The sequence below is a fragment of the Labrus bergylta genome, chromosome 19, assembly GCF_963930695.1.
Source record: "Labrus bergylta chromosome 19, fLabBer1.1, whole genome shotgun sequence".
Lineage (NCBI taxonomy): Eukaryota > Metazoa > Chordata > Actinopteri > Labriformes > Labridae > Labrus > Labrus bergylta.
The window spans coordinates 19,733,737-19,758,589 of record NC_089213.1 but is presented as its reverse complement, the minus strand read 5'-3'; the positions used below and the strand labels follow the sequence as shown (position 1 = coordinate 19,758,589).

The following is a 24,853-nucleotide window of genomic DNA, read 5'->3' as shown; positions in this document are numbered from 1 at the left end:
ACTGTGGATTAGAATGAATTAAATACTGATGCCTGTGAATGAGCCACAAAATACATTGACTATATCCTCATCTTTACCTGATACTTTTCATGCCTGAGGTTTCAGACACCAAGACGAATTATGGCAAAACGATTAACAATGTGCAGACAGGAGGAGTGCTTGTTTACATTAACGTTTTCCATATAGGAAGTACTGCGTATTGAAATGTGAGCTTCACTTGTTCTTTTCTTTGGTAATGCATGTAATACATATTGAATGGTACAGTATGTTGGGCCAAGTTTATGTGGTACAACAACAGGTTCCCCTTTAATTTAAAACATTGTTAGCAATACATTCATAGACAGAATGAAATAGATCTTTGAACCTAAATTTGAAGGCAGATTTCTGGATAGGATTAAGATTGTACTTAATTAAAGAAAACTTTGAGCAACCTTAAAAATGTCTCTAAAGTGTTGTGTAGATCGACAATTTCATAGAGGGGAATTACTCTGGAATTAAACTCATTCAACTGCCTCTGAATGTGTTCACTTTTTTCAATACAAAAAAAAAGGGTTATATGTATTATCCAGAACATTAACGGCATTCTTGTTCTTGTATGGTTCTGTGAAATGTGTAAACCCAATTTCATATGAAGTAGTTTGCAGTCAGTAGTCAGGAGAACAATGACGTAGTCTCTTATCCTGGAATTACCAGGATAGGTTGCACCGTTTTGAATTTGTTTAAAGGCTTTAAAATTAAAATCAATCTCATGTACAAACAACCCTGAAGGCAACAACATGGCAAAGTTCACCTGTCAGGTTATGGTTTATTGTCATTCAAATAAGCCGAGTTACTACTGACTTATTAAAAGAACATAGTAGAGGGTGGAGCCTGCTCCTGCCAGTGGTTCTACCTGTTCCACCTGCTCTCCTCCCCCTCCAGCCCTCCTTTGGGTGTCAGCTGATGAGGGATTGGCAGGCCACAAGACTGCTGCCCTGCCTGCCTGCCTGACTGTCTATCCTCATACAGGAGTCACCCATGTCCACGAATAAAGAAAGACGCAGGTGGGTGCAGCTCGACCTGCTTCCCTCTAAATTTTCACCTTTTAACTTTCCCTTTCTCTCCGCACTGAAGAGAGAGTAAGCAAGAGAAGCTGTATTTGTTTGTCTTTCTGGGTTTTATCCTGCTCTTCCCTGCTTAATGTGGCTTGAGGATATTTCCAAATCAGGAAACTTCCACCACTGAATGCAGCATGACGTCGGACGAGTCGTATAATTATGTCTACAAAGGTGAGTCGTGTTTGCTTAAGCTGTGATTGTATGGAAACACATACATAGACGTGTGTATGTAATGATATCAGGTGTCACTGAGACAGTGATGGCCTGCCTCAGTTTCTGACTGAAACATATCAGGAAGTGTTCTCTGTCCATTTAGCTGTAAAACATCTAACCTTTGGCCTCATAAACATATGCTCTTACTCTTACTGCTACGCTAAGAGAATATTTGTTGGTATATTTTTTGTCATAAAAAATGAACCACCTATGATTTGCGATTTCATTTCCCCCCCAATGGAAAGTCAGCCGTAGAGTTGTTCCGTGGCTTCTCATGGGTTGAACAAAAACAGAAAGTCTAGTTGTGGTAGAGATAACAGATATTTACATCTTAATTCACAGGAGCTTACAGTTTATACCTCTTAACAGTCATGTTTTTGACTCGATGTCTTATAAAGCAGTCATTGAGAAGCCCTCATGTGGCTCTTCAGTATTGAAAATGAATGAGCACCTTCCCTCTGTGTCTGTGTAGTGGTCTTGATAGGGGAGTCCGGTGTAGGAAAGAGCAACCTTCTGTCTCGCTTTACCAAAAATGAGTTCAGTCGCGACAGCCGCACCACCATCGGTGTCGAGTTCAGCACGCGGACTGTCCAGATGAACAATTTCACCATCAAAGCCCAAATCTGGGACACGGCAGGGCTGGAGCGGTACAGGGCCATCACCTCAGCGTGGGTACACACACACACACACACACACACACACATCATACCTACTCCATGACATCTAGTTTGTACGATTCTTCAATTCATTGGGCGGATGCCTTTGTCATCCATCTGTTGAAATCTAAATCCTGTTTGATTGTCTCTGCTGGACTCAGTTATTACAGGGGAGCAGTCGGAGCCTTGTTAGTCTATGACATCACAAAGCACCTGTCCTACGAGAGCACGGAGCGATGGTTAAAAGAGCTGCTGGAACATGGAGACCCTCACATTGTTGTCATGCTGGTGGGAAATAAGAAAGACCTGGAGAGCCTCAGGACTGTGCCCACAGAGGAGGCGAAGGACTTTGCAGGTTAGTTTATTCACACAAGAGGGAGTGCAGAATATAAAAACAGCACGCGTTCCAAAGGGCCCAAGATAATCACTACGGGGCTAATATGCAGTATATAAACACAACCTCTAGTGTGATCTTTGTCTTTTGTGTAAATCCAGAGAAGAGAGGTCTTATGTTTATGGAGACGTCAGCGTTGGATTCCACCAACGTCGAAGAGGCGTTCAATGAAATCCTCACAGGTACAGAAGCTCATTCAATGAACCCAAACACCAGCCCGCAGTTCAACTCAGCTTTTTGATTTGCTTACTGATTTGTCTTTTTTTTTTTTTTTTTATGTCAAGTGATCCATAAGAAAGTGAACAGCAGAGAGGTGACCCGAGGCTCCATCTGTGCTGTAACTATAACCAACCCCATCGGACCCATCGGGGAGGCACAGGAGAGCAGGGGCTGCTGTAAGAGCTCCTAGCACACATCTGCTCTATGCACCCAACCTGACTGTCATGACATCATTTACACTCCGTATGAAGAGTGAGTTAACCAAACCTCTCAAAATGTAGATGTAAAGTATATAAATGAAAAACAATAAATGAATATTGAGAAATTCTATATTTGACAGAATTCTGTTGGTGGCTAATAAACACTTTTTTACTTAGTAGAGCTGTGCATTGGTCCTTTTTCTTTATCTAATCTTCATATTTTTTAAAAAGGAATGTAAAGTTGTATTGTTTTTATAAAGGAAAACTCTGGGATGAACTTGAAATAAAGTTATGTTATTATGTCTGTATGTTATTATTTTATGAAGACATGAATTTATTGTATAGAGATAGATGGATGGACAACATACTGACAGATGGACGGATGGATGGATGGATGATGATAGATGGATAGAAGGATGGATGGATGGGTGGATGGATGGAAACATATCTATTTTTTAGTCTTGGTGAGATACTGCCTGAAGATGACATACAGTATTTAGCAGCTATAGCTAATGGGGATTGATGATTGTAAACATAACAACATTGTGAACATTTTGGTCAGTAATTTTTGGGGAAATTTTCCTCTGGAATTTCCTCAAATTCAAAAAAGTCCCAATTGTCTGTAATCTTTGGTATTCTAATAAAAAATTCTGGGAAATATTTGTCTGGAGTTTTCTCAGATGCTTTCTTGTGAACGTTTTGTTGGAAATGTTGAGTCTCTGGTATTATCTGCATCATTTTTTAGGAACTTTCTTCTGAATTTTCATTCAAATATTTTTTTGTCAGAAATGTAGGGGGTTACTGTGTACGCCTTGAGGTGTGCTTCTTTTGGTTAGTTATGCTTGTGTGAGCCTACAGTCTTCACAGGGCATTGAGGTTCATGAAACCAGCCTAGCCTTTACTGTAAAACAAAACTTGAGTAAGTTTAACTCGCAGTAGCTGAAGCAGAAGTTTTAGGATTATGTCAAAAGGCTCATAGTTATAAAAAAAATAGTAGTAGTAGTGTCACATGCAGATAAAATGTACTCACTGTGTGGAGCAGACTAAAAGATCCTTAATAGACTGAGAGCTTGTCAAATTTGTCAGGTCTATTGAAGGCAGAGCAGCCTTTGCAGCTAACCAGATTCAAAACTGCTAATGCCATGTTCTGTGTTCTATGTTCTGTCAAATGGGCTCCTCCACAATTATAACCAGGGATATTGTTTGACTTATGGAGAAATGTGTAGGCCACAAATTGACTTTCCATCAGACCTCCAAAAATGATGTTGAACAAATCACTGACTCACATCTTACTCACAAGTATCCTGTTGTCAAGTTTTTAGCAGACTTCACTCAGAGTCAGCTGTTTACCACTGAACAAACCTTTGTCAAAGGTGTCCTGTCTCTTCTCAGCCTCTAGATGGCACTGGTGATGTAATTGTATTTCAAGTATTGGTTCTGTTTATTTCAATGCATTTTTTCCTTTTCAGTATTAAGCTAAGTCACAGTTGTAGCACCCTCTTGTTCTGAAGTTCATCTCACTTAAGCTCAATTAGTTCGTCTCAATTAAGCTCATGTCTTCAGAGTCTGTTGCTATGGCAGCCACCTGTGCTGCATTCTTCGCAACTTAATATGACCATTGAATGGGGAATACATTTTTAAATTTCTCACAAATACACAGATTTCTGATGGTTTTATGGTGTGTGTGTGTGTGTGTGTGTGTGTGTGTGTGTGTGTGTGTGTGTGTGTGTGTGTGTGGTTTCTTAAAGCAAGATTTTTCTGCCTGAGATAATTTTACCACAGTGAAATGTATATTAAGTTGATCTAATATTAATTTGAAGGCTGTGCAGCGGGCAGTAAATGTTTATTTATTGCCTATTAAAAGTGTCTGGTGTAATAATCCACACAGGCTGAACAGGCTGTACAGGTTACAAGCATGGTCATGATTTATGTTAATCTCTTCCTGTTTTCAGAGTAAAAATAAGAATTATGTTCATACAAAATCTTAAATTCCATATTTACAAGCACTTTTTTTTGCTGTTTGGGTTTTTTTTTCTACCACTAAATTATTGAAGTGTCTCCAATTTCTGACCACACCTTCAAGGTGAAGCTCTCACAGGTGTTGGAAAGAGAGATAGCATAGACATGTGGTTGACATTACCTTCCCCCGGCTACTTGACATGTGTAGCCTGTAAAACGTAAGGTCTGAAAGCAGAACTTGTAAATGCTAAAATGCTGAGTGTTTCGGCTCTGCTGAACCCAACATGGGGCTGTTACGAGACTCCTTCCTCCTGTGCTTTGTGGGGAATCCTTTCCTCAAAATTTACAGTGACAGTATCATTTGGTGACCTCATGGAGCAGGGATCTCATGGATTTGAAACACAAATTTATAGAATCCATAATCCCTCCCTACAGCCTGGCTGTTTTTCCTCTACTCTCAAGATGTTTTTAGAAATAAACTCCTGAGAATGTCAGGACAGACTGCCCCTGAAATCCACTCGAGTCGCCTGTCGTGTATCTCATAGCAAGAGACTTTTTCTATAGACAGGATTTTTTTTGTGGGGGTGTCTAAGGAGGCAGGACATGATGTAAAAAGGGTGCTGTGGAAATGGCAGACCAAGCAAGAAACAAACACTATGATGACAGTTTTCACCTTTGTATAAATAATGTTACGTGTGATTGGACATATTTAAAGTCAAAACGAACAAGTGGAAAATCTGTCACGCAGAAAATAGTGAGAAGTTTCATTACGTGTGTGAAGATTACAAGGGTGGAATAAAAGTGATTCATATTAAAGGCTTTATGTGGGATTTTTTGATCCAGCAGATGTCGCCCTTGAGCACCAGCATGAAACCAAAACAACTCACTCTGCATTGTTGTGTTAGCATGCTAATGCTAGTGATCTTTATTATGCTCGTATCTTCACACTGCATGTAAATTTACCCGAAATGAGCGTGATCTAGAAACACAGTTAAGCTGTGAGTACAGTATGTTATTCTTCTTTCCTCTTGTCCCTCAATTAAACAACTTTTATTTGCAAGGGGAGGAGTCAGCCAGCCGTCCTGGCGATGTAAACAAACTGAAGATAGGACTCTGAAAACTCTGAAAACATCACAGACAGTGGGACTCGGGTGTTACACCCATTGTAGACAGTCATGACTCACAGAGTTATTTTCAGAGGATATACTTGATTTCTATTACATTTAAGTGTGAAAAATCACATATGAAGCCTTTAAAGTAAAGGTGGGTTTTTATTTGACCAAAATATAGAAAACCGAGTTTACAAACCAAATTATAAGAACTAGCGCTATAAAAGAGGTCAACTTAATATAACTTTGAATCAACAAGTTGAAAACTAAGGAAAATTGTATTTCTTTGGAATAATCACACATTTATCTCAAATTATCGTTTTAAGTTCAGTTAACTTAAAATTGAAGGCAGCCCGGACACTAACTTTTTTAAGTTATAATAATTAGTTTTTTTACCGTGTGAGATGAATTTCTTTCTGTGTTCAAACATAGGCTTACCTAAACTTATAGCAGAAAATGTATTGGGTAGGTGACAGTAACAAATCAGAGTAGTTGGGCTGAAACATTTGGTCTTCTAGTTCACACACAGCTCATAAAGACAAATATCAGAACATTTCAGGTCCTGATTTCAGAGCGTTTTGTCTTTACTAACATGCTTTTCCTGCTGTTTATTCTGGCTTTCTGTTTTTTTTTTTTTTATTTCATTTGTTTATTTTACGTTTGATTAATAGAGTAACATGAGACACAACACATTTTCATTTAAACAAAATTCCATTGTACTCTGTGTACCTTGGTGTGTATCCAAGATGCACACCAAGGGGTATTTTTGCATATTACAGCTGTCCAATAATACAGTATGGAACTCTGTAACAAAACTTTCAGGAACCAAAAATAACTTTCCCAACCACATCTGGACACAGCGTATTTATTGGACAGAAATTATACATGAGATTCATAATAGCATTATGTTAAAGTTCAGGTTGTTTTTATTCACAGCAGGATTTATAGCTCTAGTTGAGTTTGGTGATGTTCCATTTGGGTTTATGTGTCCTCATGCTTTTATTTGTGTATGCAAACACAATATTCCAGAGTCCATATTTCAGTATATTAGCAGTGAATACAAAATGTAACATTTCCACACCAGCTGACATTTACACATAAAAGCAACTCAACTAATGCATGCTGATAATCATGGGGATGTTGTCATGCCGACCAATCAAAGAAAGAGGTAGCCTGGTAGGTGCTCTGACTGAGTTTGATTATCGTCTGCAGGTGGCGGCAGAGAAAATGTGTGGTTATTGTTCCAGCATGACAACTTAAGCTGTTTGGTTTTCAGCTCAGTTTATTATGGGATAAAAGCATGCCAAAAAAACAGCTGTTTTGAATAACTTGTGTTTGGCTGTTCCACTTCCAAACGCATAAAATAATCAATTAGCACCTTTAAAAGCCTCTAATGTCATAACAAAGCCTGTCTCTCTCTGCTGGCCATTCAAGAGCCCCAGCTGGGGTCACACGATTCCTTTCCTGCGTGTAATTAAACAGGCTGCCAGCGTCACACTGAGCCAAGAGCCTCACTTAAAATAATATCACATACCTCAGTTGCCATGACAGCCTCAATGTTTGCCTGTGAGGCTGGTATGCTGAACGGCTGCAGGTGTAAAGTGATGCAGCGAGCTAGTATTCCAGTGAAGCTTTCAGCTGCAACATGAGACCAGAAACAAGTGTTAAGCAGGACTCTCATTAACATACAATCATCTGTGTGACAGGTGAGCTTCCTTACAAGGGGGGGGCATTTGTGCTCAAGAGGTGACATATGCAGGGGAGGAGGTAAGTCATGTTTGAGTCAGTGCAGTTAGCTTAGTAAAGTCTGTAATTTGTGACAGCTGTTCAAAAAAAAATGAAGCAATCGGGACAAAATGTCTCACCACCTCCTTGATTGGATTCAACTCCTACACTTGAGAAGAGAAATGAGCCACCAGGTTCTAAAATATGAAACCCTGTAGCTTCCAAATGTGTGTCTTTAAGTTAATACCACCCAGCCCTCTCGCCGCTCTGCTGTTTCTCATGGGAACACAAAACGTCTGGCAATACAATAAAAGAGATGTTCAGTCTGGTATATTATGACTGCACATTTCCATGAGTGTCTTTTTCTCCTCTTCAGGCAGCTGTTGCTTCACATGGCTCAGCCAGGAGGAATTTGCTGAATAAAGATACCACGGTTATTCTAATACATGCACTCAAGTTCTGCATTATTGAATTCCACTGTATAGATTTAATGTGCTTTTTGTCCTTATAGAGAGCAGGGGCTGGGATTGGACAGGCCCTGAAATCTGATTGGCCACCCCAGGTTCTACCCTAAATTCATTCACTATGATGAGCTTTTTGCAGAGGCAGGGCTTGTGTTGAAATGACACATTGTTGCTACAGTCTGCCACTTTTTGTAACATTTGAATGTAGCACATTTCCTTTGTTGATACTTTTTATGGCGATTTTTTTTTAGATAATTCTTAGGATCTTTTTTTTGAGTTTTCTGATAATATCTTTTGGTATTTCTAAATCTATGAAATAGAATCCTAAACAGGAATGTAACATCTTTATGAAACTATGAAATGTGGTTATGTTGGTTAAAATAATCAGTGCAAGAAACGGCAATGTACACTATTATGTGTGCGCACAAATATATACATATTATATACATATAATATATACAATATTCATGAACGAGTGACACTGTATGGTCACCCCAGTCAGAAAAGTCTGGACTCAACCCTGTCAGAGAGGCCCTTTGTGATCTGTTTTCAATTATTTTATTCTCAGCTGATTAAACTGCTTATGAGTTATGGTGGACGAGCACATTAAGGCCATGTGTGTGTGTTTGTTTGTGTGTGCACTTGGAGGTCAACAGTTGTTGAACTGATAGCCTTCCTGAGCTAAATCCCCTTGGAGTTGCAGATTGTGGGAAAACATGTGTTGTTGTCTGCTTTCCTGACACAGAGGGGGGAAACACGATCTGGCTACAGGACAGGAAAGTTGAGCCAAGGTCGCTGAGGAGTAACGATGTAAATTCCCTGCAGATACAAACTCAAATCCTCTTCAGTGTGGGTGAGGGCATTCATAAGGCTGCATAAATGCATGACAGCATGTTGTGTGTTTTTTTTAGCTGAACTGTAAATTATGTATTGTGTGTACTTTCCTCTCTGTGCAGTGAAAAGCTTTGGGATGCATCTAAAAATACCCCGAAGGTTGGAGAGGAAAGTGAAGATGGGAAAGCATTTACAGAAGAGAAGGAAGAGGGGCTCCTTACTGTACAAGCACAGGGGCCAAATGGGGGAGCCTGCAAACAACCGTGTAAGGATAGCCACAAATTCCCATGTGCAACATTCATTCTTTTAGTCCTTGACAGCCTCGATCTGTTACTCTTAAAGACGGGATTACTTAATTTCATGTTGTGGTGTTATGTTGAGATATCAAACCCACATGTGCCTCCTGCTCTCTGTGTTGACATCAAGGTTTGTTGTATGAATCCAGTGTGTTACCGTACACTCATTACAGCCATTTCCTGATTACTGAATTTTAAAAAAAAAGAAAAGATTCCTGGGAGATTTGAATAGGCAACAGGGGGAGTCTTGTACACGAATCGTGAAGAGATGAAGAGCACATAAGGAAGAGGCGGGCAGTTAAGAGGAGGAGGGAATCCAGATGGGGAGCAATGTAGCTGCAGGAGAGAGAGAGAGAGAGAGAGAGAGAGAGAGAGCAGAGGCAGAGCGTGGAGGGAGAGGACGCAAAATCCTCATCTCTGCATGGAGATGAAAGATATTTCATTCTCACACTGAGCAACAGGATTTCTCTTCTTGGTGCCGACATGTATTTTGGTAAGTGAAATGTTCAACCCCTACTGAGTTCTTTTGTTGTTTATAATAGCTGACTTGTTGCTATGTTGATGTGTGTGAGCTATGTGAAGTCAGTCACCTGCTCAGTGAAACAGACAAAAGAAAGTGAGTCTCATTCAGTGCATTAAAAGCCTGCGTCTTTATCTTTATATTTGATCATGGAGCGTTTTAATCAAGCTTTTACTCTTCAATAGCCCTCAAGGAGCCTGCTGAGAGAATAAATAAAAAGAGAAAGCAGGTATTGCAAGATAGACTATATTTCTTAAAATGAAGACAGTTAGCCATTAATATATATTTTTTAATTGCAGGATAGGCCCTGTTTCTTTAATTTCAGATTAAAGGGAAAAAAACTCGCTTGAAAAAAGTAAGACAAATGACTGCTTTAAATTGTAACGCGGAAGTATTTAAAATAAAGCAGACAAATAGGCAACGAAAAATGTGGAATAGCCTATCTGAAGAATTGAGCATGCATGCTGTTCTGTCCTGACTTAACTTCATGCCTTAACCTCAGCCAAAAGTTCAGAGAAGTTTCAAAGTGCAATCCCCACGCCACGGGCTCCGTGAAGAAAGAGAGCCCCGGTGACGTCAGGTGTCCACGGATCAGAAACTCACGCCTCATAATAATAATAATAATAATATATATATAATATGTGCCTATAGGGAGGGACAGTGAGAAATAAAAAAAACAACAACTCTCTACGCAGTTGAAATTGGCTACTGACTGATGACAGACAGACGAGGTCTAAACATGACACATTAGTGAGATGTTGATTAAGATTTCACGAAAAAGTTTTAATCTACCCTTTTTTATGAACCTTTTTTTTTTTTTTACCGAGAAAATGCAAACATGACTTTATACGGCCGTCAATGACGTGCAACTCATACTAACGATTTTTTGTTGCTTTGCAGTTTTGACCACGTCCGCATCAGCCGACCTTTTCACGGGTTAAATACAAACAACAACAAAACTGCACAGAGGTTCATCAGCATTCACGTATCCATGGGCAACCGCCTGACGAAATTTGCGCGCGTCCAAACAACTTGAGTTCTATTTAAAGGCAACCGCAGTTATGGCAGAGCGGATGGGAGTGTTGTGATCTTTTGATAATGATGATTGCCTATGTGGCCTGTACGGTGGCCACCCGTAGGTGTGGTCCTGAATCAGTCTGTAGTGAAGCTCAGAGAATCAGGCCCAGACATAGCCGCCATTCAGCACCTGTAGAGTATTTGATTACACTTCAGTGTCTTTGTGATGAAAGCACACAGTCTGAAAACTGGACATCTAAAGAAAGCTTACAGGTGATATCTTCTTCTACCATCTCATGTGAACAGTTACATGCTTAATCAAGAATGTAGGTAAAAGATCCCATTATAAGTGCCAAAGCAGGAATATCTTTTTGCTCTGAAAACTAACCAGGAAGCAACTTAATAATATTTATTTTTATATAAATTGGTTCCAGATGCTCAAACGTGACATTCACCTTTTAGTCTTTCATGCATGATCTAACAGAACATTTCTTCAAGGAAAACAAGACATTTTATAATGTTACCTCTAGAACTATATTTAAGGCATTTGGCATGGGAATAATGAACAAATAATTATTGGTTGAAGCACTAATTAGTTCTGATTTAAAACATTTCAATAAAATGCTGTAATCAATCACACATGTAATTATCATCAATGGTGGAGGCAGCACTTACTTTAATTAAAGAAATGTAGCCTATAGAATTATTAGCACCATGTGGTAAAGTATCTAAATTATAATCACAGATTATGCAGAAAGGCTATAATCAGGGTGTTACATTTTTTAAACATTATATTATGTTGGATTATTAATGACAGAGGAAAGCTATAGCTCTTCCTTCAATAATGTGCCACAAGGTCTCGTGTTTAAACAAGAAAGAGGGATGTAAAAAAAAACATACGCATGTTGACGTAGCTCATATTTGTTCATAAGAACAGGATTAAGCTTGAATACAAGTGTCACATTTTGACTTCACTTCCAGAGCTGATGAGTGGGTGTTGTTAAATATAATGAGATGATGTTTGATCTGGGTGAACCTTTACTTTATTTATGAATGATTGAAACAAGATTGATGCTCACTTAGATAAAGCAAAATGTTGTGCTTGTGACATTAAGGAGTCTAAAAGGCGACCAAATATATTTTATTTATTTGTCACACCACCCTGATTATTTTTCTGTTTAAAGAAAAAATACTGAGGAAATGTTCAAGACCACAAAACTTACATATTATGTCTTTATCCTTTATATCCTGTTTGGTCTTTTAGCTTTTATCATTATCATACTATTCTAATTTATAATAGTTACCACCTCATCTCTCCTAAATCACTCCTCCATATGTTTATGTATCCTGTCACCTCCCTGCCATGCTGTCTCCTAGGTAACGTGTGTCACAGGGCTCTCCCGCAGCTCGCCTGTCCCACGCTGGGCAGGATCCCGCCCTCTGTAGACACCAAGTCCCTCCTCCCGTTTCACCTGCTGCCTGGATTCAACGACGTGAGTTCTTTAAGTAACCGTACTCCGCTGCACTCAAAATAATCAAAACCCAAAACTTCTTCATCTTGAGGATGATTTCTGCAAGTGCATGGAGGAATTTATTTTACACAACAGCTTGAATACACAGATGCCTGAGCTACAGCTGCCCACTCCATTCCAAATATATCACCTCTGATGCACAGAGTTATGACATTTCCTCCGAACCCGGGAGGTGGAGCTGATTCCTTGGTATTCCTCACACAGCTTTTTCTTGTCGCTGTCTGCCCCCAGTGTTTGTGGTGGTTGAAGGAGGAGAGCAGAAGTCTTAGCCCTGAGGAGGATGAATGTGTCAGGCAAGGTGGAGGACTGCCTCATACAAGAATCGTGCAGTATGTCTTAGCATATTCCTGCTGGTCGAATGATGTGTGGCTTCAGTTTTTTTGCTGATAGAGTCAATGTACACTACTTAGCTGAGATGTATCAACTACAGTCAAAAAACGGTTTCAATCACCGAAAATGTTTTGATAATATTTAAATTCCTTTAAAACCTTATAATGAAGTTAAAAGGTGAGTCTGTTCTCTTCATTTTGTCTCATCTTTAAACCATTAAGTGATTTCAGATGTGTGGAAGAAACCGATTATAAGACAAATTGAGTGTCCGCTTGAGGCTGGATCCCATATCTTTTAAATGCCTATTTTTACAGAAGAATTAACTTTACGTACTGGTAGAAGGTCTTGATTGCTCATTTCTTTATTTGTAAATTACTGCGAAGGGTGAATTTATAATAAATCCTAAGTTTTGATCTTCTGTAACCTTGGAGTTATGCATAATTCTGGACGTTTCTGAGTTGACTAACAGGCGGGCTTGTTGTAAGGAACCTCAATTTCTTTGACTGTCTCTAGATTGATCGAAAGTCAGGTAGAGTCAGCATTTCCAACATGGTGACCGCCATCTTTTGGCTATAAAAAGGCTCTTTATAAACCATTGGTTGACGTCACTGAGACTATGTCCTTTTTTTTTTTTTTTTTACAGTCAATGTTGTCCTACCAAAAGAGTCCAAATCAGACATCTAATCTGCTCTGGCTCTCCTCTCTCACACTTTCTCATCAGCCTTTATTATTTTTCCGCGTTCATTCATCACCTTGTTCCCTTCAACTCTTCTCTCGTCTGTGTTCATCTTTCTCTCCACTCTTCACCCTGACCTCTTCAGCTCTCTCACACTTTCTCCACATGCCCATTACTTATTTTTATTTTATACATTTCCTGACAACATACACACAATATCAAACCTTTCCATTTCTTTTTATTTCAATTAAAAAAATGTTTCACTTTCCTTTGTCTGACTTATATAGACAAGAGTCTTTCAAACACCTCACATCACCTTCTCCCCACTGAGTCACATCCCATCTCGCCTATTTATAAGACTGTCCTTTTTTCAACTCCAAAACTATCTCCAATTCTGCAGCTGAAGGAATATCTCACCCCTGAGAAAAAGTTTCTTGACCTTTACAGTCCCTGCATTTAGCTTGGTGTTATTATAGCGATTTATAGCTTTCACTCTTTTTCTGTATGTGGAAGTGGAGCATTGCTACATGCCTAACATAAAAAAATAAACATGTTGACACATGCAATGAACATTGCTTCATAAAACACAAAGTAGATGCCAGGCATACAGGTTTAGCCGTGGCTTATTTGCATCCCCAGTCCCTGGCTCGACTTTTAGGATTAAAACAGAAACATTAGAAATAGAAATAGAGGAAACATGATACTATTCAAACACAGAGAATATAAACTTCAGAAGAAATAATATACTTAATAAGAACAAACAGTAAAATAAGGATTATAAGAGGAAACAGTCAGTTTTAGTTGAAACAGTTAATCAAATCAATGTCTGCTCAATTTTCTGTTCCCCAAATTACTCGATCAGTTTAATCATTTCACTTCTTCTGTTTAATCAACAATACCAACTTTCTCAGGTGCTTTTAAGGTTTTGATTTCAATATTAATTAATAAAAAAAACATTAAAAAGTCTTTAGTCTTGTATGTGTTTTAAACTGGATAGCTCACCATAATTTAAAGGCAAAATCAGATGCTTATCAAATACAGATGCCACATGTGCTGGCCTATGTAAAGCGCTGGACAACTTTGTTTGATGCCCACATGTGGGTCGTCATGGTTACTACAGAGTGTGTCTGTATATCATGAGCCAGGGATCCAGAGCCACAATCAGGGGACTTGTTGGCTTCGTATTTGATGGATTTTTTTGTTTCTTTTCCAAGCAAATCATAATTTAAATAACAAAGAACAGAAAAGCTGCAGCTCATTTATCACAACCCGTCCTCTTTATTGGTGCTTGACGTCATGTTCTCACCTGTCACATGGTACACTATGTAGATCGAGGAACATTCATCATTTTAAATGTTGACTCTATTCCAGATAAAAGTCTGCTTTAGCTTTATGTGTTATGTTTTAGCTATAGCTCACTCCTTTGAGCTGACTGTCTGAAACACCAACACAGCTGTGTGTGTGAGAATACTGTATGCAAATTAATACAGAAACTATGTTTTAGATGTTGATTAAACGTTAATGTTTAACTGATTTGATCGGGAAATTTGCTTCTGTCCCAAATTAATGTTATACTCATAAAGTGCACTTTTTAAGATGCACATTTGTCTCAGATTGAACATGGACATGTTTGCAGACTTCCCCCTTTGGACATGTTGATTTTAAAACGTTTTTTAAAGTTCAACATTTTTTGAGAAAATAAGTTCTTAAATCCTCACATATGATTTAATTCAACTGTCAACCTAAATTCAATTTGGAAATCCAAAATAATAATATAATAGTAACATATTCTATAATTAATGGGGAAGGCTTACAATTCCTAGACAATTAATTAAGCTAAAACAGGCTATGTAAGCTAAGAATTGTTTGAGTTATTATGTTAGCTTTTGTGACTTAGCTGACCCGACTTCACCCATAACAAAACTAGCTTGTATTTGACAACACTTAATATGGTATTCAACCTCGTCTTGGCTGAATATTTTGCATTTGAAGTGTTTCAATATACAATAAGAGAGGCATAAATTCCAAGCTGAACTTAGCTAGCAAACAGTTTTGTGACTTGACTGTCCTTTACGTTTACAAATATGCTTCTCTGAGGACTCCTCTAGCTACAGCTAAGACACAGCTAATATTAGCATTTTTCAGTTCCCAGCTGACATTATTGTTAATTGCTAACATTTTCAATCGAATGCAGGATTAATCAGCCAAAGTAAATAGTAAAGATTTGGCAGGAGAACAGCGGTTGGATGATTACACAAACTGTTGCCTTGCTTTAGGCTATCGAAAGTTTTTTTTGTTTTTTTGTTTCAATTGAAATCTGGCCAAATGTCCTTTCACTTTTTTTTCTGATTGTCTTCATCGCTACATATTTGAACCTGGAACACAGCAGAATGCTATCATCAGAGCTTTTGATCTGTTTGACTTGAGAATGGCAAGAGAATCTGCTGCATTTCATGTCACAATTAGCAGCTTGTATAGGAGTAGTGGTGGAGAAGAGGAGGGAGAGGGACTACTTTTCAGTCAGCTGTTGATTAAGTGTGTACAGAAGAAGGAAACAAGACGCGATGAGTATGAAGGGCAAAATGACTTTGCCACAGGTGCTCGTCCAGAGAGCAGAGTGGGAGTCCAGAGGGAGGCAGCAAGGGGGACTTTGATCTGACAGAAAAGAAGGGAGAGGCAGAGGGTTTACAGGGGAGCAGATGGAGGGGTGAAGGGAGGAATTCTTGATAGAAGGTCAAACTTGAAGTCCATGGGACCTGAGGAAGGATTGAGACGGGCTTTAAGCCACTTTAAAATGTTTCGGCTCATTCAGTGAAATATAAAACTCCAGCTCTTGATTAACATTTATGTGGCTTTATTGTTATCCCTTTATCCCTTTATTCATAAGTTCATGTTATTGCTTCTAGTTCTTTGTATGCATAAGTGATTTAGATTATGAAACAGGGAAGACCTCCATGTGTTTATTTGTCTAACACCAACAGCTGCTGAGAAACAGAGAGATAAGAGACTGCAGAGATATATTCCCGAGTAGCCGCCTGGAGTGATGATCAAAGAAAATGAGTTAAAACTCTCACACCCACAAACTCTTACAGTCAGATTTAGTTGCTTTCTGAGCGAATAATTCATCTTTGGCACGACAGAACCGAGAAGAATCTCCATTTTTATTGCTACGCTTTGAGTTTTCAGGGCATGGAGGACTAGTTGGCTGAGCTGTAATAACACATAAATCTTAACGTCACCTTCAGCCACGTTTCCATTAAACCGTCTTGGTTGTGGCTGGTTATATGACTGCCTACATTTCATCACAGGTAATAGGTTTGCTGTGCTCCACAAAGGCTAGTATGCTTTTATACTGCCATGTGCTTGTTTAACATTCCAGATCATGTCTAGAGATGCACAGTGTCGTTTGCTCAGACCCTGGTAGAGTAATTAGGTTAACTAACACACACATGCCATGAGACATGGGAGGTTTACTGCCTCACTCTCACACTCATAAAGAAACCGAGACAACTAGTGAAGGGTTCATGTTTATTTGTTGTTATTTTTGTTTGTTCATACTTCTAAACAGCACTCAATTTCAAAACAATATAACAAATTTTCCATAAAATGCATGAATTTAAAGTAAACAGCATCTTGCCCCACCTTCATTTATAACTGTGGGGGGAAAAACTTTCTGCAAGGACAAAAGCACCATAACACTGGGTGAGCCTTAGTTTTCAGCACTCCCCTCACACCTGTAGGTTTGAAGACGGCTGTAAAATGTTAAGAGTTAAAGATCTATCATGGGAAGCTGTGGCTGTGGTCATGTGGAATTCATGGTAGTTATTACTGGCTTCAGGATTGTGTGAAAATTTTAAAATATAGAGGCATTCATGTAAGCAAAAAGTTTGCATTCTTCATTTAGGGTAACTTGTTCTGACATCAGTGCTCTCAGAGAGGGACCTTAGATGTTCAATATGTAACTGAGTGGACTCCTTCTCTCAGGCAGAATCCTGACCTACACCTACATACATGTGCCTTAAGTGATTCCTGTGCTCCAGTACTTTCTTTGGATCCTGCCTGAGAGTCGATGTCTATAATGAAACTTACTAACACATCAGTTTTAACGTAACTACAGTATACAGGCATTACATAGCCATCTTATAAAGCATCACTTAAAAGAAGTCAACAAAGCCTAGTTCTCAGGATGAAAGTCCCTTGATTATCTGACACGTCTATTGACCCCTGATCAGCCCTCCTGGAAGGTTTTTGTGTACTTCCTACTTTATCAGCGGATTTCCAAACCACATCAAAACAATGGGCCATAGTGTCCATAATCCTGACTACCTATAGAGTTAATTGTGAATTTGCTATTTCATATAGCTGTCTTAATATTAAGTGGGAATAATTCTACAGTATTGAGTGTACCAGCAGTTTTTTTCATGTCACTATTAGAAAAAATCTCGATGTGATGTTAAACTAAGCCAAACCCAAGATGACCACATGGTCAGTTTATGTTCTCTCTAATGAACAATATGAAGCCGCTTCTACACATGAACTCCTGAGATTTTTTTTTACAGATAATTTCAGGACAGTCCGGCCCTGATAGTTTCATAAACAGAGGGACTACCTGTGCCAGACGTGGTTTCACAATTCAATATACTCTGATTGGTGTAAGTGAGGGGAGGGTGACTGTGTTGACCAGAGGAGTCTAAAAGGCTGGTTCTTTCTGTTTTAATGTCATTACAACACAAGATTGTTTTTTGCAACCAAAACACAACTGTGGAAAAGAATAACAATGTCATCACCCCGCCCAATTACTCACAAGGGAATGTTCAAGAACTGCTTAGTTCGAACATTTGCTCACCATGACTTCACACGCACATTTCACCAGGTGGCTGGCAGTAAAAAAAAGTCTGGATAAAGTCAGGGTGAACAGATTTGGCCGTTTGTGTTCAAGCATGTACTCCAGTCAAACAGTTAATGCAGGGCAGTTTTCATGTGTACAGTGCAAATGTGAAAGGAACTTTATGTATGCTGCTGGCCCCCACCTATAATATGCATATAATAAATCCACATTATCTCGCAGACAGCCTGTCATTGACACTTTGGGGGACATTAACTTTCACTAACTTCTCTTTCTTGTCTTTCTTACACAATCCTGAGCCGGTCATGACCTCACAGTTACACTTCTGGTTTGTTGCAGATGGATTCCGTCCATAAAGCTCTGATTGGTCCAGGCTCCGGGGCGATCTCACCTCTGAAGAGAAAGCCCAGTGCCTGCGGAGTGTGTCGACTGAGGATCAACTCTGAAGTGGGTGTTGTCTTGTGGGAAACACACACTTGTAATTGTTTACCTCTCAAGTTGACATTGTTTCTCACACACACCCTTACCTGGCAGTTGAGTGGTAAAGTAGGCCTGCCCTTTTTTTTTCTTTTTTTTTTAGCTCTCTTACTGGGTGAAAGCTGCTTCAAACACCTCACATGACCTTCGGAAAGTTCCTATTTTCATTGTGATTACCACAGAATTATTCACATAAGAATACTACTATGTGCTGAACAGCAATATCATGTCACCAGTAAAGAGAAATTCTAAGAAGGTGCAGCAGAGCATTGCCAGAAAAAGAAATATCACTTACTTTGAAATTCATGTCGTGTTTAGTGTCTGAAAATATAGAATACTGTCAGGTTCACAAAGCTTAATAATCAGGTCCAATACATTAATGTTGTCTTGTTTGTTGTTTTGTACACAGGTGCAGGCTACTTTCCAATACAGTGGGCCCAAACATGCAAAAAGGCTGAAATCTCTTGACGCCCCTGACTCAAAGATCAGGGCCTCCGACCCCGTAGCCAAGGAAACCACATCGCAAATCCTCCCGTTGCTCTGCTCACAGCCCTTCAGCTCCGACACAACATCAGGAGGTGTGTGTATCTGCAAGCATGCATACCTTAACTGTGTGTGTGTGTGTGTGTGTGTGTGTGTCTGTCTGTGCTTGTGAACAGACATGAAACATATGACAGCTTTAAATGCAGTGTAGGAATGTAAGGCTCAGACCCTCTTTTCCCCCGTCACGACTTTAACTCTTTGATGCGTTAAGCCTCCTGCTGCTCAACGTTTCACAGTGCAGACTTTGAAAGTGAAGCTCTTCTTCTTCTTCTCTACATTAACTGACCTCCTCAGTGGCTATGGAGATCAAAACGCACTGACAAAGCTTTGAATTTGATCAGGGGGTAGTTTTCTTTCATGTTCATGGAAACATGCTGAAATAAATGCGATTCAGAGCATCAACTGCTTCCCAGTCCTGATGTGCTACCTTTGTGGGAGTTTGGGAATGGCAATAATACATTTTGCTGAAAGTTAAACAGCAAAAAAAAAACAGGAGAATTATACTCAAGGACACTAATATGAAAGTTTGTTTGTAAGAGTAAAAGAATCAGTGATCATTTCCAATTGGAAGTGAACGAGCCCCTCAGGATTACTTCAGCAAACAGCCTCATTGGCCTCTCAAGAGTGGGGAGTCAATGGTACCAAACAGACACCCACTCAATGAAACAGAGCTAATCATTGTTATTAGCAAAGAGTGAGTCCTCATATCAGCACACGCTCCTCTAGGGAAGCTCTTCAAGTCAAGTCACACAAAAGATTGAAGAGGCAAATCATTTCTGAACAAAAATGTTTGTTTCAGTCCTGGATGCAAATCCTCAGGGAAATGATTGGTTATTAGTGTGATTAGGGAAGCTCATAATCAGCTTGATGGGTGTTTATTCTACCACAGAGCATGTCGCAAAATTGCAGCTTTTTATTGTGTAAAAGTTCTGCCATTTTAGAAGTGGATAAATCAACCTTGCCCGCTCACTTACCTGATTGTTTTGTGTGTTATCTTTTTTTTCCCCCCCAGAAACAACAGCCTCAAACATTTCCTCAGAGGTGTCGCCATCCAGCGACAGCGCCACTGAAACTGTGAAAGCACACTCCGAGCCCTCCATGTCACCCAGTCGGACGAGGCCAGAAAAGGAGACACAAGGTGACGGTGAGGCGGCGGTGACTCCAGAAGAGGAAACAGAAGAGGAAAAAGCTAAGCGTCTACTTTATTGCTCCCTCTGCAAAGTGGCCGTCAACTCTGCCTCCCAGCTGCAGGCCCACAACAGCGGTGAGGACCTGTAGGCACAGCTGACATCTCTCTATAGGCAAGCCTCATAAGACATAAGGTTGATGTGACTTCGTATCCACTCAGGCACTAAGCACAAGACGATGTTGGAGGCGAGGAGTGGGGATGGAGCCATCAAGTCCTTCCCGAGGATGGGCGTCAAGGCCAAGTTGGCTGCACCATCTGAGTCAACGACGGGACTCCAAAACAAAACTTTCCATTGTGAAATCTGTGATGTGCACGTCAACTCTGAGATACAGCTCAAACAGGTCAGTAGCTAAAATCTACATGTACTACAAAAGCAGGTTTAGTTTTTACAGCAATTTAAACAGAATCATCCAATGACAGAGCTAAGTTTGGGTGTCTGGATTTGGGTACAGACTTGCTCACAGTGGTGATTCTAGAGTCTGTTGGGGCCCATTGCAGAAATTAATTTGGGGGCCCTCCAACCAGCAGATGGACAGATAATTCCTCTTCATTTTTCTTTGATGACTTTCATTGGAAAACTTCGGTTTTGACAGCAACAAGAGTACTTTCCGATGAGGCCCCCTTGGGGAGGTTTCCTACTGTCATTGCAAAAAATTTAGCCACTGCTGTGGTTCAAAGTTTGTCAGCCTTCAGGGGCCCCCCTTACTGGTCTGGGGCCCCAAACATATACACCAGAATCAGAATCAGAAATACTTTATTAATCCCAGGGGGAAATTCTGTTCCCATTACTATTTGTTATGTTTTTTTAGAGTGTACAGAATTTGTTCTGCTCATCAGCATTTTATACTTAATATGCTGATGATATTACAATTTACTTTTTCATAAAAATCCAAAATATTTGAATGAGCTCTGATTTATTTTTAGAGCTCACTTTATTTCCACTGTAATGCAACATTTACAAGTAATATATATTTTCTACATCCCCTCTAAAGGTCAGTGAATAGATGTGATGAATGGGAAAAAAAGAAGAGGGAGTTGAGTTCTTCTGCAGAAACAAATATTTGTATTTTCAGACTTGTGTTGTTATATGACTTAATTCCTTTTTTATATACAAAGATTATCAACTAAACTGTGTGATAAATGCGATGGAGTTCAGTAAGTTAAGTAAATCATAAGGAGACAATACTCATACAAGTGCCTTATAGTAGAACTTTGGTAGAGTATTGTAACTGTATTTGTTTTTTTTTGTACCAATATGTTTTGTATAGTACATGACTCACTGACCATAGTTGCTTGTTGTTGCTCAGTTAGATTGAACACTGTGTAGGTGAGAATCTGATGTGTCACACTTCTTGCTTGATAGTCCCTCTTACACATGTAAAACTATGAAAAGGTCATCTGTCTCACAGATTTACCCCTTTCACGGGGGCGACACAGACAGAGCTGTCATCACTCTACTTCTTATGTAATACAGAAAGTGTTTTTCAGGCCTGTGTGGATTTTTTTTCCAAATTATAACATAACTGTCATTGTAGGTGAGTTAAATTCACAGTCAACTCAATAAATTACACACTACGCCTGGTCTGTTTTCAGCATGTTAGTGCACTATTAGCATCTCTATACGTGATATGAATGCTGAGTGTTGAATGTCTTTATAGCCGTTGAAAAAGTTTATTTTGGCCAGGTGCTCATGAATATTCAGCTCTTCGCTGCTGACTGTGTTCAGCGCTGGCCGTAGCCATCTGTTTGTGCACGTCAATCAAATCAAAAAGATCTCCAAACCCGCCCCTCGTGAATAATTTACTTTCAAAGTCTGCAAACTGAATATCAACAGTCCGTCCGTCCGTCGTCAAAAAAAGGAGCTTTGATTCAGCTTCCTTGTAATTTCTTCTTCTGTGATTATACTTTCTCTCTCTTCTATCTTTGTCCCTCTATCTTTATTTCCCTGTCTGTTCATCTGCATGTTTCTCTTCTCCACCCACAGCACATCAGCAGCAGGAGACACAAAGACAGAGCAGCAGGCAAGCCAGCCAAGCCCAAGTTCAGCCCCTACACTCCCACCCAGCGTCACCAGAGTTTCCAGGCAGTAAGTCCTTCTTTTTTTATTTTAAATTAACCATCATCCCTCATCATTATGTTTGTGTTCACAAGTTTGTTTTCCAGACCATCCACTCCCTACTTTTAATAGGACAAATTGCCAGTGATTTAGATGGAAGGAGTCTTGTGTTTTAATCCGATGACGTTATAAGAGGAAAAAGGATGGGTTATGTTCAGATCAGCTATGAAGACTTTATCTCCTCCGACTTCTCTAGTGTCCTACTTGAACTTCTCAATTTCCTTGTGAGAGAGACAATTTGTTTGTTTCCTCCTCAGATTCGCCTCGCTCTTCAGAAGAACCAAGACATGACCAAACCCCTGGTCTCGTGTCTACTACAGCGTCAACTCTCTGCCGCAACCGCTGCGATGGCAATGCTGCCCTCCTTCCCTCTCCCCACTGCTTCAAACTCGTGCCCCGCCCTCTTTCAGAGTCAGCCCCTCCCACAGGCGCTGCTGCATCCGGCACCCAGACCCAGCATCTGTTCCACGCACACACCGCTTCTGTTTTCACCTTACTGACCAGGTTGAGATATCAGACGGCTCGAAAGTACGGCCAAAAGAACACACACCCAAGACAGTGCTTACTGTTCTTCACTCAACAGCACGCACTGTGCTTGTGATGGACCAGGAAGGGATATTATTGGCTGGGACCAAATCCACGAGGCAGCTTAGGATGGAGGAAAAACAAAGTGGGGAAAAGTGTTTTCTGATATGTGTGTGTGTGTGAGATCTGAAAGGGGCCGTGAGGCTTTGTCTGCACAGAGGTTATCAAATGAAATTTGCATATGAAAACTCAAAAAGTATGGGGATAAAATGATGTAAAAATATCAGGCTACTGACTTGTCAGACACACATGTATTCAGGTTCCTATGAAAACTATTTAAATCTATGTTAATTTTGACAGCAATGTATCACCCCCCCCCCCTTTTTTTTACCACACTTATCATATAGGTCCTCTTAACTTCCCTGCTGACTTTAACTGTGTGTGTATGACTGCCGATCAGAGCATGCTTGACTGAATGTTCACTATTTTGCAATAAACAATACCTGTGGCTATACGCACGTTTGAATCCTTTACCTTTCTGACATCGATTGTGTTTCTCCGATATATATATGTCTTCCAAAAGATCATTAAATAAGGTTCACATGATGTAAACGTCAGTCTTTCAGCTCCTGTGCGTACGTGTTCACTAAGACGCTGCCAGAACAGCAGAGACGCCAAGACTCAGTCCGTCATCACCTCCTCCTAGACTCCCATAACTCTCTGCGTTCAGACACAGACCTTAGCCTCAGTCTGTGCTCGGATATTTCCCTAAATAAAAGAAAGGACACGTCCATCGCATTTATTTAGCCTCAGAAGACAGAAAAATATTCATGACTTTAGAGTACAGTTAATCTGTGTATCTCCTCCAGCTTGTTCTGGTTGACTTCATTGTCTGACAAGGTTCACTCTAAACCAAGCAATGTGTTTTTATTTTGAAAGTATAGAAGGAGTGGTACTGCTGCTTCAGGACTGACACCAAGATGAGGACATGTACGTTTATTACATCTCAGTCAGCCTTATTCTCAAATGTAATAATTGGGAAGTATTCTACTCTGGACTCTCCATTTGGATGTTATTTAAACAATAGCTAGTTCATCATTTCTTTTGAGACAGAAGTCTAAAGTCACCCCATCAGGTCAGCTGGCTGTACGAACTCTGCTTTTAAACTTTCTATGACCTCTCAGATTATCTTCTCTTTTTGCTGTGTCTTCAGCCAACTGACACTAAACGGTATTAATTAGCGAGATAGCGTCCCCTCTGTCGTTCCTTCATTGCTCCAAAGTAAATAATTCCACAGGCCAATTCAGAGAATTATCCTCCAATCAATCACAGCCTCCTGATTCTCCCATGTGTCACTGCGGTCATTACTATTATTATTAGGAGTCATCTGGGGGGAATGATTGTGAACATCTGTGTGTGGGATGCTCAATCCTTCACTGGCTGTCAGAATCCAGAACTCCCTGAAGTCCCCGGATCAGTCACTGGCAAATCTTCACTGCATTATCTCTTTCAATTTCTGTCATCTTTCTTTTGTTATTCAGATCTGATTCAGATTAATTCATTTGTTTTTTAGAGCAGGAGCACACAGAAAGACAACACAGACAAGGACAACATTACCAATAAAACCAATAAAAACTGATGTTGAAGTCAGACACAATACTCTCACAAAACATTCATGGTTACCCTCCCAAACGCCTTCCTGCCTCCCATTCCTCTGTCAAATGTAAGCGCTCACACACACATAAACAGGTGTCAAGTCTTACTAGGCATCCAAGGATTCTTACATTCTTTTCTACCTGGAGAGAGTACAAAGGTACAAAGCAGAGCTGTGCGTGCCATGTGAGGGCAGCTGTGCTTGCTGTTCGCACATAGAGACTATAATGGATGCAGCATTATGAGGAGTGCACTTTAATACA

The 24,853-nt window shown here is 39.8% G+C and overlaps 2 protein-coding genes across 3 annotated transcripts; both read left to right on the top strand.

The window, feature by feature from the left end:
* The first annotated feature begins 956 nt into the window (after positions 1-956).
* LOC109999229 (ras-related protein Rab-25) lies at positions 957-2,958 on the top strand. Its single transcript, XM_020654228.3, has 5 exons — positions 957-1,268; positions 1,783-1,978; positions 2,128-2,321; positions 2,462-2,542; positions 2,645-2,958. Exons 1-5 carry the CDS (start codon positions 1,232-1,234, stop codon positions 2,767-2,769), a joined length of 633 nt encoding a protein of 210 aa, XP_020509884.1. The 5' UTR covers positions 957-1,231; the 3' UTR covers positions 2,770-2,958.
* Positions 2,959-9,501: 6,543 nt separating this feature from the next.
* Positions 9,502-23,451, top strand: LOC109999236 (zinc finger protein 385D). 2 transcript variants are annotated; one of them, XM_020654241.3, is made up of 8 exons: positions 9,502-9,659; positions 12,081-12,196; positions 18,427-18,534; positions 18,974-19,142; positions 20,120-20,371; positions 20,456-20,637; positions 22,281-22,382; positions 22,670-23,451. In XM_020654241.3, the coding sequence occupies exons 1-8, from the start codon at positions 9,650-9,652 to the stop codon at positions 22,910-22,912; spliced, it is 1,182 nt and encodes a 393-aa protein (XP_020509897.2). In that variant the 5' UTR covers positions 9,502-9,649; the 3' UTR covers positions 22,913-23,451. The 2 variants fall into 2 exon arrangements, with proteins under 2 accessions (XP_020509897.2, XP_065804403.1); XM_065948331.1 differs by lacking the exon at positions 12,081-12,196 and having other exon boundaries at positions 9,505-9,659.
* Positions 23,452-24,853: the final 1,402 nt, after the last annotated feature.

Bases quoted from the DNA above. Each gene is read 5' to 3' on its own strand.
- LOC109999229 (XM_020654228.3), top strand. From the start codon at position 1,232: ATGACGTCGGACGAGTCGTATAATTATGTCTACAAAG. The intron at 1,269-1,782 runs GTGAGTCGTGTT...GTGTCTGTGTAG, and splicing joins GTATAATTATGTCTACAAAG to TGGTCTTGATAGGGGAGTCC. The intron at 2,543-2,644 runs GTACAGAAGCTC...TTTTATGTCAAG, and splicing joins GTTCAATGAAATCCTCACAG to TGATCCATAAGAAAGTGAAC.
- LOC109999236 (XM_020654241.3), top strand. The intron at 19,143-20,119 runs GTGTGTGTATCT...TTTCCCCCCCAG, and splicing joins CTCCGACACAACATCAGGAG to AAACAACAGCCTCAAACATT. The intron at 20,638-22,280 runs GTCAGTAGCTAA...CTCCACCCACAG, and splicing joins CTGAGATACAGCTCAAACAG to CACATCAGCAGCAGGAGACA.